The 12,841-nt window shown below is 41.7% G+C and overlaps 1 protein-coding gene across 2 annotated transcripts in view; it reads left to right on the top strand.

Annotated features, from left to right (window-relative positions):
- Positions 1–12,841, top strand: part of ATRNL1 (attractin like 1) — a 990,764-nt gene that overhangs the window by 183,770 nt on the left and 794,153 nt on the right. For both annotated transcript variants that reach the window (XM_074959279.1, XM_074959280.1), the window contains exon 11: positions 6,111–6,265. In XM_074959279.1, the coding sequence (XP_074815380.1) occupies positions 6,111–6,265 (155 nt within the window). The remainder of the gene's footprint in view (positions 1–6,110; positions 6,266–12,841) is intronic.

The raw sequence follows: 12,841 nt of genomic DNA, 5'->3' as shown, positions 1-12,841 counted from the left end.
ATCTTTCCTGAAATGTGGCACCCACAACTGGACACAGTTTCCCAGCTGAGGCCTAATCAGCACGGAGTAGAGAGGAAGAATTACTTCTCGTGTCTTGCTTAGAATACTACTGCTAATATATCCCAGAATGATGTTTGCTTTTTTTGCAATAGCATTACACTGTTGACTCATATTTAGCTTGTGATTCACTATGATCCCCAGATTCCTTTCTGCAGTACTCCTTCCTCGGCAGTCATTTCCAATTTTGTATGTGTGCACCTGATTGTTCTTTCCTAAGTGGAGTACTTTGCATTTGTCCTTATTGAATTTCATCCTATCTACTTCAGACCATGACTCCAGTTTGTCCAGATCATTTGAATTTTAATCCTATCCTCCAAAGCACTTGCAACACTCCCCAGCTTGGTATTGTCTACAAACTTTATAAGTGTACTCTCTATGCTATTATCTAAATCATTGGTACTCTCACTCCCAATCTCCAATAATGCTATCTCTGATACCTTGCATTCCTGGTCTGGGGAGTACTCCTTCTCTCCTCCTATGTCTCCCAGTACAGGAATCCAGGGCATCCTCTAGGGATCATTGTTGCTCTCATAGGAGTTGTCTTGACAAGAGAAGATTGAGAGACTGAAGGGCTGAGTCTAAGCACACTTGGCCTCTGTTACCGTGCCAACCCCATCACTGTCTCTACTGGATACCATGAGGGATGCCTCTGGATTCTAGATGATCATCTCCACTGCACTACAGAAACTAGTCCCAGAGGAGGGAATACTGCCACCCAAAACTGATAGACCATTGGATGTCGGTACCAGCCAATGCTACACTACTGAAATATATCCCCACGGGCAAAGTTTCCTTGTTACAGTACTGGTAGGCTGCTTGACTCCAATATCAGCCTTCACTGAGGGGCCAAGGCTCAGGATTGTCCGTTGTTGGCTTCAGACAGGCCTTATGCAACTGCATTTCTCAACCAGCCCCAAGAGGGTTGTACCTGCCCCCTTTGAATATGTCATCTTCCTAAACAGATGAGGCCCTGATACTGAAATCATCTTCTCTGGTACTGAACGATTTTAAGGCCTACCAGGCACTCCTGAGAAGGATGGCTATATAAATACAGCTTGTGGAAGAAAATCCTCACAAGATCAGACATTTTACACCTGCTATGTCATAGAAAGTTTCTCTTCTTATAAATGAAGCAACTATGCAGCTTATAGTAAGCTCCAACATCTTTCATGCCAATGAAAAAGCTCACAGAGCACAAATCCCAGATTCCCTCTCAGGTGTATGAGCAGTTTTATCAACATGCCACACCATCCTCTCGAGTGGTGGCAGCAGAAAATAAAAGAAACTTCCAAGACACAGCAAAAGTGCCTCGTAAGGATAAGGATGCAAAAAAAAGTTGGACCTCTTTGGCTGAAAAATATATTCAGCAGAGGGATTAAAATGGTGCAAAGCAAGCTATCAGGCTCTGTCGATCTGTTGTGAATATTCATATTGGGATGCCATCTTGAAATTCCTTAATAAAACTTCCTGAGGACTTCAAGGCTCAGTGTCGGTCTCTCCTGGAGGAAGGTTATACAGTCACAAGGTCTGCTTTACATGCTTCTTTGGATGCAGTGGACTCAGCTGCCAGAGTCATGGCAATAGCCGTAACCAGGCACCATATACATGGCTCCAGGCTTCGTGAATTCTTGCCAAAGTCTAACAAACCACTGAAGATCTCCCCTTCAAGGGCTGTGATTTATTTTCCTTGAAATGGATAAGGCACTGCATACATTTAAAAGGGCAGTGTTGAAATCCGTGGGTCTCTCTAGATCAGCTGGGAAGAGAACAAAGTTTCACCCCCCACCCGCATCCACTGCTTCCTCATCCAGGCAGTTGCATGCCTCTTAACAGCCTATTTGACTTCTTCCTCAAGGACAGTATGTAAACTATACCAGATCTTACAAGCTTCCCCTCAGTCCCCATGAGACCACGCTGTCACATTTTCTAAGTGTGTGGCAGTCCATCACCTCCAACAATTGGGTGCTAAGCTTGGTGGAATTGGGATATACCCTCCAATTCCTGTCTTTCCCACCTTCCCTGTCCCTTTTCAGGGACTCATCTCTCAAATCAGTTCTGAGGCAAGAAGAGTGGAATCTACATTCTCGGGAAACACCGAAGTACCCCTCTGAATCAGTACTTCCTAATACCCAGAGCAAAAGGGGATCTCAGGCTTATTCTGGACCTTTGGTACCTAATAAATAAATCAAGAAGTTTTGGTTGGGCATGGTTTTCCTAGCAACTATTACCCCTTCATTAGATCCAGGAGATTGGTATGCTGCCCTAGACTCAAAGGGCGCATATTTCCATGCATAAAGCCATTCACCCTGGTCACAGAAAATTTCTCATGTTCATAGCAAGAGGGGACCAGTTTACAGTTCTACCCTTTGGCCTATCATCTGCATTGAGGGTTTTCATGAAATGCATGGCAGTGGTGGCTCCATGCCTCCACCACTGGATGCCCAGGTGTACCCGTACCAGGGTGATTGGCTTCTGTGGAGCTGCTCCCTTCAGGGGGTGGAGAAATACATTAATGAAACACTCTAGCTGCTTAATGCATAGGTTTGGTATTAACAGATAGAAATTGACCATAGAACCCCTCCAGAGAATAGAATTTATCGGTGCAGTTCTGGATTCAATCCGAGGCAGGGCCTTTCCCCCGCCAGTAAGACTCCTAGCCATCCGAGACTTCTGTGTGCCCCTCAGACATCAGTGAGAAATTGCCTCAAGCTCCTGGAGCGTATGGTGGCATGCAATTACATGAACCCAAATGCCAGACTTCATCTCAGAGGGATACAGTCATGATTCAGGTCGGTGTACTGCCTTCAGGTACATCACCTGGATGGACTGGTATGCATCCCTGGCAAAATCTTATCCTCACTGGATTGGTGGATGAGCCACAACGACGTCTGCAGGAGACTTCTTCTCTCTGCCTTTTCTTTCCATGACTTTAGTAATAGATGCTTCAGTTATGGGGTGGGGAGACCATCTGGGAGTTTGGCAAGCTCAAAGCTTGTGGTCCAATCAAGAGATGGGACTGTACATAACATTCTAGAGCTACGGGCAAACTCCATAGAAGGTCACCAGTTCCTACCCATTTACACAACAGAGCTGTCCAAATACTTGCAAATAACACCACATCAGTGTTGTGCATTAATAAGCAGGGGGGAAAGCCACATCAAAGAGCCTCTGCCAGGAGGCAGTCAGGCTGCGGAACTTCTGCATATAAAATTCCTTGTCACTTGTAGCATCACACCTGTGGGGGTTCACAATGTCATAGTAGGCAGATTAAGCAGATCCTTCACCTTGCATCATGAGTGGTCCCCAAACACACTTATTCTAAGATCAGTGGTTCAAATAGGAGGAATCCTAACTGTGGACTTAGTCACAACCCATCAGAACTGCTCCCAGTTCTGTCTGAGGGCAGGCCACAGCCCAGGGTTTATCTCAGGGGTGTTTCTTTTCCCTTGGGGCAAGGACCTGCTCGACTCCTATCCCCTTTTCCCAATACCACTTATTTCCAAGGCCATCCTCAAGGTGAAGCAGGACCAAGACAAAATGATACTCATTGTGGGACCCTGGGCAAGACAACTGTGGTATTCAGACCTCTGCAAGCTGTCAGTCAAGGAACCTCTTCCCCAGCCTCCAGTCAAGAACCTGATATCGCATGATCACAGTTGGGTGTTACACCCAAACCATCAACTTCATGGCCTGGTTCCTCAGTGGCTAGACCCTGAGGAGGCACGTTGTTCTGAAATGTCCCACTTAATAGTAGGAACCTATCCACAATGGCTACTCGCTTTAGTAAGCGGAAGCAATTTTCTGTCTGGGCAATTAAACATGGACTGTCTGTGGCCTATGCAGACTATGCTTCAAAAAACTTGGACTATTTGTGACACCTGAAAGAGTCAGGTTTGACTGTCAGCTCCATCAGGGTGCACCTGGCTGCAATTTCAGTGTTTCACTTCCATATCATGGGGAGGACTGGTTTTTTCTCTAAACCAATGACTACAGGTTCTCAAAAGACCTAGATGGGATGATTCTATCCATTAGCGACCCTGCTGCACATGGGGATTTGAATTTAGTTGTCAGTACTTATGGGGTTCCCCTTTAGTTGTCAGTACTTATGGGGTTCATTAGCTTCCTGTTTGGCGTTACACTTTTCAGCAAAGGTAGCTTTTTGGTAACCTTCACATCACGAGGAGAGTAGGAGAACTGCATGTCCTAGTAACAGAACCTCCATACGCTGTTTGTTTTCTTCCAGGACAAGGTATAGCTTAGGCCACATCCTACGTTTTTTCCCAAGGGAGAGTCTGATTTTCATCTCAACCAGTCATCTTTACAAAGAAGATTTACCAGTTTTCTTTACAAAGCTACATTTCCATAAAGACAAACAAAAGCTCCACCCTTTGGATGTTTGCCAAGCCCTGGCTTTTTATCTAGACAGAACCAAAGCCCTTTTGGCTCTCTTCCCAACTATTAGTTTCCCATGCATAATTAATGAGGAGGCATACTGCAACAGCATAATGGCTCTCCAAGTGGATCACCAGCTGCATTGTCATGTTACAACACCTGTATGGAAAAGTCTGTGCATTCAGCCAGAGCTCACTCAGCATCCACAGCCTTTCTGGGTAATGCCCTAGTAATGTAGTTCACAGTCCATGCCTTTGCTATTGTAGGGAAAACAGTTTTGCAGTCCCTTTTCCAATGAGACTCCTAGCCTCACGTTCCTGAAAACTGCTTTGGAGTCACCTAGTCTAATGGAAATATTCAATCACTAAAAGAAGAAAGAGTGGTCACTCATCTTTTGTAACTGTTGTTCTTTGAGCTATATTGTATACGTCTAGAGCCCTGTGCGGATACAAAAATGTGGATCCGCATCGGCCAAGATCAACCCATGATCCAACCAGCGATCTGCTAGCTGTCTTTTACCTGTATCTGCATCCGCACCTGCAGCAGCAAGCGGTCTCACAAGGGCTAGCAACGGGGGATGCGGGGCTGACTTGCAGGGAAGAGGCATTGCGAGGGCGGGAACTGGGGGTAAGGGGCAGCACAGGGAGATTCAGAGGAGAAGGGGTGGCATGGCAGAGGGTGGGGGGAAGGGGCATTGCATCACGTGCTGCTTCCAGGGGCTCACGAGCGACGGCACACGGCAGCAGCAGTGCATGTTGCGTCACAGTGGGGCGAAGGGGTGGGGTGCCAGGGCCCTGCCGCTCCAATCCCCATGGCAGGGGCAGGCCTGGGACTGGGAGCGCAGCCAGTGCTGCTGGGCCGGGCTATGGTAGAGATGCTGGTGCTGTCCGAGGAGCCCAAGATGCTGGACAGGCAGCAGCACAGCGAGCGGGTGCTGGACAGCCCTGACTCCGACCTGCTGCCTGCCCCGAGCATGCTGCGCCCCCCCATGCGGGGCTCTACACATGTGCATTACATGACCCACCCTCCATCCCCAATACATTGGAGTCTTTCATCTAAGAGTCTGGTGTGAAGGAATTGAAGGGTAGGCATGGCAGCTTCGCCCTTTGTACCTTTTGCTTGCACCATGAGCGACACCATGGTGCAGGCATGGCTGCCTCTGTGGGAGCCGCTAGATGTAGGTCCCTGGCACCAGTGCATGAAATGCGCACACACCTAGCAGAATGGATATATGCAACATATCTCAAAGAACGACAGTAATGAAAGGAGAATAACTGTTCTTTCTCTAGCCAAAAAATTATGTGTGCACATGCTAATAGAAATGTTGGGTTAAAAGTTAACCTTTTTTTAGGCAAGCATATTTCCTGAGTAATTCATAGCTGATCTAATTTTTTAGATAAGTCAGTTGGTAAAATAAGAAAATGTATCTTACGATTTTGATTTTTTTAATTGAATTAGAAACAGTTATTATGATATGAGCAAATTTATTATCTCAGAAATGATCAGTATATTTTATATTATATTCACTGGGTACCCTACTTAACTTTACTGGTTTTCTTGTGTTTTATGTAGGAACCCTAGCTATAACTGTTATCTATTATAAAAGCGATAGGCTTTTAATATATTATAATGTATTATTTTATTCTTATATTTTCTAGGACTATTTTGAAAGAGAGTGGTTTTGCAAAGTATCTTCATTCAGCTGTCTTAATAAGTGGAGCTCTGCTGATTTTTGGTGGAAACACCCATAATGATACTTCTCTGAGTAATGGTGCAAAGTGCTTTTCGGCTGACTTTCTGGCATATGACATAGGTAGGTACTGCACATAAAATTTAATTATCGGGTGACGTTTAAGAATCACAGCCTTGATTTATGAAGCATATAAGAATTGATTCATAAAAGGTCTATGTATCTCTTACATTTGAACTATGAAAGTTTATAAGCTATTTTTTGTTAGGATGTGAGACAAAGCAGGTTTTTTTGTTTTTCCATTATTACTTTGTGTAGTTTCTTAGACGCGGGATGTAAGCCAAAAAAATTATGTAAAACTGGACCAAAAGTGTCTTTGTATTTCTCAATGCTTAAAATACCCTCTCCTGCAAAATATAGAACACCACCATCTAGTACTTTCTCTTCATGTTAAGATCTCCATGTCCAGATTCAAGATCTTCCCTTGAAGTACTCCTTCGCTTCACCAGGAGTTAGCACACAAACCCTATTTTCAAATACATCACAACAATCCGTGAATTTCATTTGTATTAAAACCTTTACTTAACTAGAGAAACTAATAATTGTAACATTCAAGGTACTGCTGATTTATTTGTGATGTTAAAACTATAAAATAATAGACACATTAGAATAATTCAGATTTTGCTTAAAATACTCTTTGAAAGTGGCATGGAAAGTTTTGGGATTGATGCAGTCATGTTAAGTAACTCAGACCATGGTAACATTACTACTGTATCTAAAAAAAATTGAGGTTATCTATTGTATTTCTGTGACAATATCAGAGTTTGGAAATTTTTCTTTAAGTTTTTCCTGTGTAGCCTTTTTTTTTAACAAAAGTTAATTTTAATAGGCATAATATTAATAGCCTCTTTGTGGACAAACTTGTATCATGAGTAGAAAAATCAAATTGCCAAAAAAATAAATTGTCTTTTCAAGAAATGTTATATAAAACAAGGGGCTAATATTGAGTAGTGCTGAACAGGCTCAGTTGCTCCATTTTCCCAAGGGAATTGTGGGGACTCAGTATCTCACAGGAGGTATTCAGCAGCACATTTAGATTGAGCCACTAGATGTAACATCTGAAATACTTATGCCCTTATTGTGAATCTGATTCTATGTTGTATTCTCTAATGCTGCTGCTGCTGCTCTTTGCTGATTTTTCCCACTGTGTTGCAGTAGATTGAGGGGCTGCTGTCATTTTCATAAGCACCAGGGCTACATCAAAGATACAGTAGCTGATCGGTGTAATACAGCAGCTTCCCAGCGACACCTCATTTTCTTCATCCACACACCTCCTTCCTCCTGCTATACCAGCAATAGGGAGGGTGAGTGGTACAAGAGCATCCTGTGTTGAGAGTATGCAACCAGGGGATTGCTACTTACATTAGGATGGGCTAACACTAACTCAAGCCATTTAAACTGCTTGAGGGCCAGGATATGTATAGCATAAATCAGCATGGTAAATTTGCCACAAATATTCATCAGGGATGGTGTAGGTATACTTCGTCCTGTCTCGGCACAAGGGGCTGGACCAGATGACCTCTGGAGTCTCTGAATTTCAGTGATTTTATGATCACACCAGAGGTTCTGATCTAATATGTTCATTTTCTGTTCAAAACTAAATGAAATTGTGCTAGTGGTAGCTGTGTTCATTCTCATTGTGTAATAAGGCATTTATAAAACCCACCATTTACAGCTCTGAAGATGCTGCAAATAGTTAAAACAATTGCAATAGTAAAATAGAAAACAATGATTTAAAACACTAAATACAGATGTTAGTATTTAAAATATTGCTGAAAGTCAACTTTTTTTACTTTTTTTCTGAATTACAGTAGTAAATACACTGAGCCTACTGCTGTGAATCATGAAATGTTTATAAAAGAGAACCCCTGAAGTCTGGGATTCACTGTTATGGCATAAAGTTTCCCATAAATCATCATTTCCATCTTCTGAAGTACAGATGGAAATGTAAGTGAAGGAGTACACCTTTCCTTCCATTTGGGCATTGAGGAAAGCTCTGAGTTTTGGAAGAAAATTTTAAATATGGGTAGAACAACCTGTTAAGTTTTCTTCTTCTTATGATTATTTCAACAATGGATTAATCAAAAGCCTGAATGCTTATTGGTATTCACCGTTTAGTGAATGGTTCTCACAGTGAGATTTCTGAATCTAAAAGGGAAAATAAAAAGAAATTGCCTAAAGAGAATATTGTGTTCATTTGTCCTGGACTGGCTTGTGAGTCCACTGGAAAAGACTGGCTGTGTTGGGACTCCTCAGGAAACAAGCAGCTTATCAAGTTAAGGAAATAGTTGATCATTTTGAAGAATCTCCATGAAAAGCAAGTCTTCTGCAGGAGAACACAGTGTTATGGATAGAGATAAAGAGAAGTGAGTGGATACTGAAATACCTCAGAAGAGAACTGTTTCCAGTTTTTGTTCAGACATATGATTTAATTCCCTTCTGTTGCTATTAACAATCACTTTCATTATTCTGCCTCCTATAGACATTGTCAACTTGCTATTGTGAAATATTGCCGTTTACAGTAAACTTAGATGAACAGTTTCTTGTGCAACCAAAACAGCTACTAGAGACTGAGGATTGTGTGAGGAATTAGTGGGTAACTATACTCAAAGGCTGTGTCTATACTAGAGACCTTACAGTGGCACAGCTGCAAACGATGCAGCTGCGCTGCTGTAAGATCGCTCAAATAGCCACTCTATGCTGACACGAGAGAGCTCTCCCGTCGACATAATTAAACCACCTTCAATGAGCGGCAGTAGTTATGTTGGCAGGAGCTTCTCCCACCGACATAGCACTGTGCACACTACCACTTACGCTGCAAAACTTACGTTGCTCAGGGGGACGTTTTTTCACATTTCTGAGTGACATAAATTTTGCCAACATAAGTGGTAGTGTAGATATGTATAATCTCAGTAAAATGTCAGTCTCTAATTCACAAGGTTTCAGTTTATAGTTGAATATCTCAGGGCGTAGCAGAATGTGCTGCTGCTGGTACCATTGATGGAGGTTCTCTTATTGATCTCAAATGAACCACAGGGTTTCTGACCTTCAAAAACATTTCTTCATATGGATTGCAGGTGTTTGTATTGGGCAGATGTATAAGCATAAAACCTCATTTTCAATGAGTGTGTCTTTGACATTATGATGGTTTTATTCAGGTTAAAGAGCATGTATTAATCCATTGGCACCGGTGGTTGGTATTCACCAGATTTGTGTGTTTCTGCTCCCATGTTCTGGTAGTATAAATGATGAAAGATTGCTTTTGCATAATAAATCCCATACCTGGAATTGCTAGACTGATAGAGATGTGCTTCCTTTCCATGTGCTTTAATTAGCCTGCATTTTGTCCATTAGGGAACTTGTAGCAAACCAAGGCATTAAGATTCTGATCTCTATCCTGAATCACCTCATTTCTGGCTTTCAGAAGGCAGTGATAATCTTTGTTTTATGATAAAAGTGACCTGCTTGTTATGGGTAATCTGCCAAGAACTTGCCAAATAGCATGTGTAAAAAAGACAAACATGCATTTTTCAAGTGGTTATATATAAATTGGCCGGCTGATGTCAAAGGTTTGGCAGGCTTGGCGCAGTGGATATATTTAGGTCAATTGTTAAATTTCCTGTTTCAATTATCCCTACAATAAAAACAGAAGAATAAATGTGTGTATCTATATTAAACACTGTAACACTTTTCAGATAGTGCTTAGATAGTGTTCATAACTCAGTGAGTAACAGGAATAAAAGACGACAAATCAAACAGTACCTTGATTCTTCAGGTGAAGCATGGAACCACAACAAATTCCACATTAAAAGATTCACAATGTGCAGCATGTACATTGTCCCATGAAGGGGCACTCCTATTGCTCAGTAGATATACAGCACAATGTGCATGCTACCATTCTTTTTGTAAAGATGAAAATTAAAATGTCATAGTCACAAATAATCTAAAGAAAAAAAGTCACTTAAGAGGTTAAGGAAGATTGGCTTGATATTTGGAAGTAAAATTAAGGACTGCTCAATTGTATTTTGATTAGATTTTTTTTCTTACAAGAAAACTGAATGTGAAAATTTAATTTTCTGAGTTAGGTAAATTAGGAGGGGATATGAAGGGTGTCTTGCAGTAGTAAAGTATGTTGCAAAAGATATATAACAGCAGCATGAGAGAGCTCACAAACAGAGCTTACAAAATGTCTGCGTTTTCCGCCGAATTTAACACTCATGATCTTTGTTCTCAGGTTGGTGATATCTAAAGTTTTTCCATGAGATATAGGCTGCATCACAAATGAAGAGGGAGGAAGGATAAGATTTTGTATTACCATGACTGCTAATATATCTGGCTAATCAGTGGATGATTATTAGCACTTTTCTAGAGGGTGCCCTTCATTGGCCATCCCAGAGGAAAGAACGGTGCTTTGGCTGGGAGGGCTGGGGGGAAGGGGAGGAGGAATGCACTACATAGTAGTCAGGTAGTTTTAAAACATAATAATTTAAAGTTTTAAAAATAAATCAGGGCAAATCAGTTATTACCATGGTCCACTTGATCACACCACCTCATTTCCAGTAACGGATGTCTGCTTCCTACAGGGTCTGATATCTGTAAAGATTTAATACATAGGGCTGAGACTGGGCATGAGAAATGATATAATCTGTCTATTGCTAGAAATATTATGTATCTAGAGAGTTCAGAGAGAGTTACTGTGAGATAATCGGAGGTAGATGTCTGAGCCTTCCCCAGCTAAGTTGTTATAGTAACTCAGAGCCCTCCCCATCTAGTGTCCCATCACCGGCCGTTTGGGACTTTTGCTACTGGCAGTTGCCTGTGGGTTACCTGCCACCGTAGGCAGTACCATCATACCACCCCTTTCATAAATTTATCAAGCTAAGTCTTGAAGCCAGTTTAATTTTTTGCCCCCACTGCTCCCCTTGGAAGGCTGTTCCAGAGCTTTGTTGATGGCCAATTTATAACCATCAACAAGAGCTCACAATTCCTGTACAAAACTCTTCTTCCTGATGCACCCTCCTCACCCAGAGTCTTAAACACACAGCAGTAGTCTCAGCAAGGCACAGGTCGCAAGTTATGCTTCTATATCTATGCATAGACAACATCCCAATCAGTGCCCTGTCCAGAGAAACAGACCAATTTGTGACTGGATGGTTGGTGGAAAGGATTCATACCCACCAATTCTTGAAAATCAAGATGAGCTTTTGAACCTAACACAAAAAATTTCTCAGGCAGGGGTCAAAACGAACATGTTCCTGGCCATAATTTTACCCTCAGAGTAAATATTTGTAAGATCCAATACTTCATTGCATCAGTCATTTCCTGGCAATGGTCATGCAGCCAATTATCTCAATGGCTAGAATTGCTGGTGTCATGCATAGGCTTATCCTCCCCACATCCATGCACACTTCTTTGATTCACTACTCACTCCTTCCCATTAGTGATGAATGAGGAGAGAAGCTGTGCAAACAGAATGAGAAATTCCTTATCTGATAATTTTCTTTGTGTTAGCAGCTTCTCTCCTCATTCAGCCCACCCTGGTAGTCTTCTAAATGACCAGAATACAAATTGAAAATTTTCTCTCAAGGAAGACTTAAACATATAATTCTCTTGAGGTTAATTAATGCATTATATCAAGTTGTCCTAATGCAAATAATTTATTGCTGGAGTGTTTCTACAGCTTTGGAAGAACTCTTCTGTTGGCCTGAACATAAGGGTGGGGCTTAGTCCTGGAGACTCTTAACAATATTAAGCTGCCGCCAAATTCTAAAGGTGGGGGGCATTAACCCATCAGTTACAAATGAGAAGAGAAGCTGCTAACAGAAAATTATTGGGTAAGAAATTTTTCATTCCTTCTACTGCAGCTGCTCAAAATAGTTGAAAAGAAAGAAAAGGATTGACAGGGAAAAGGATGACATGAACAAAGATGAAGGAAAAAAAGTGGGGGCGGGGGGAAGGGAAGCAGAAAGGAGATAATTCATTGGAGTGCAATAAAATGGGCCTTAGTGAGATTGATAGAGACCAAATTGTTTGGGTCCCAGTTTTGTTACACTTTAAGAATTATGTGGGTTAAGAAAGTTTGCATTTAGGTGGCCTTGTATGTACTTATATCATGGTGAAAAACACACTGTACAAAGATGAGATTACAGCTGTTTCATATATGATGTGTATCACTTAACCATAGTGTGACAAGGTGTGTGAGGTGATATCTTCCACTGGACCAACTGTTGTTTGTGTGAGATGGAAGCTTTTGAGTTTACACAGAGCTTTTATTTAATCATAGTGTTGCATTCTGTTATTATCCACAATAATTTGATGAACTGTTCTAAAGTCAAATACTGTAATAGTGTATGAAGATGGCAACTATACCAAAACGTCTGAATAAGATATTTGGAGCTGAACCCCTTTGAGATCCACGTGAAGGAAAAGCATTTGAAAAGGAAGCTGTATGTCACTTTAAGCTAATATCACTGGAGTGGGCATTGATTTGGCTTGTAGATCTATACTATACAGGTGAAATATAGAACAGTAAAAGCAGAAGATGAGAAGAAAATGTAAGCATTTGAAATATACTGTTGCTGACATTGATACATTCCTGGAAAAAAGCAATCTAGAGTGGATATTAAAATTGTGGCGGTG

The sequence above is a fragment of the Natator depressus genome, chromosome 7, assembly GCF_965152275.1.
Source record: "Natator depressus isolate rNatDep1 chromosome 7, rNatDep2.hap1, whole genome shotgun sequence".
NCBI classification, from domain to species: Eukaryota; Metazoa; Chordata; order Testudines; family Cheloniidae; genus Natator; species Natator depressus.
Note: the sequence above shows the minus strand (reverse complement) of the source record. Positions and strands in the feature narration are given on the sequence as shown.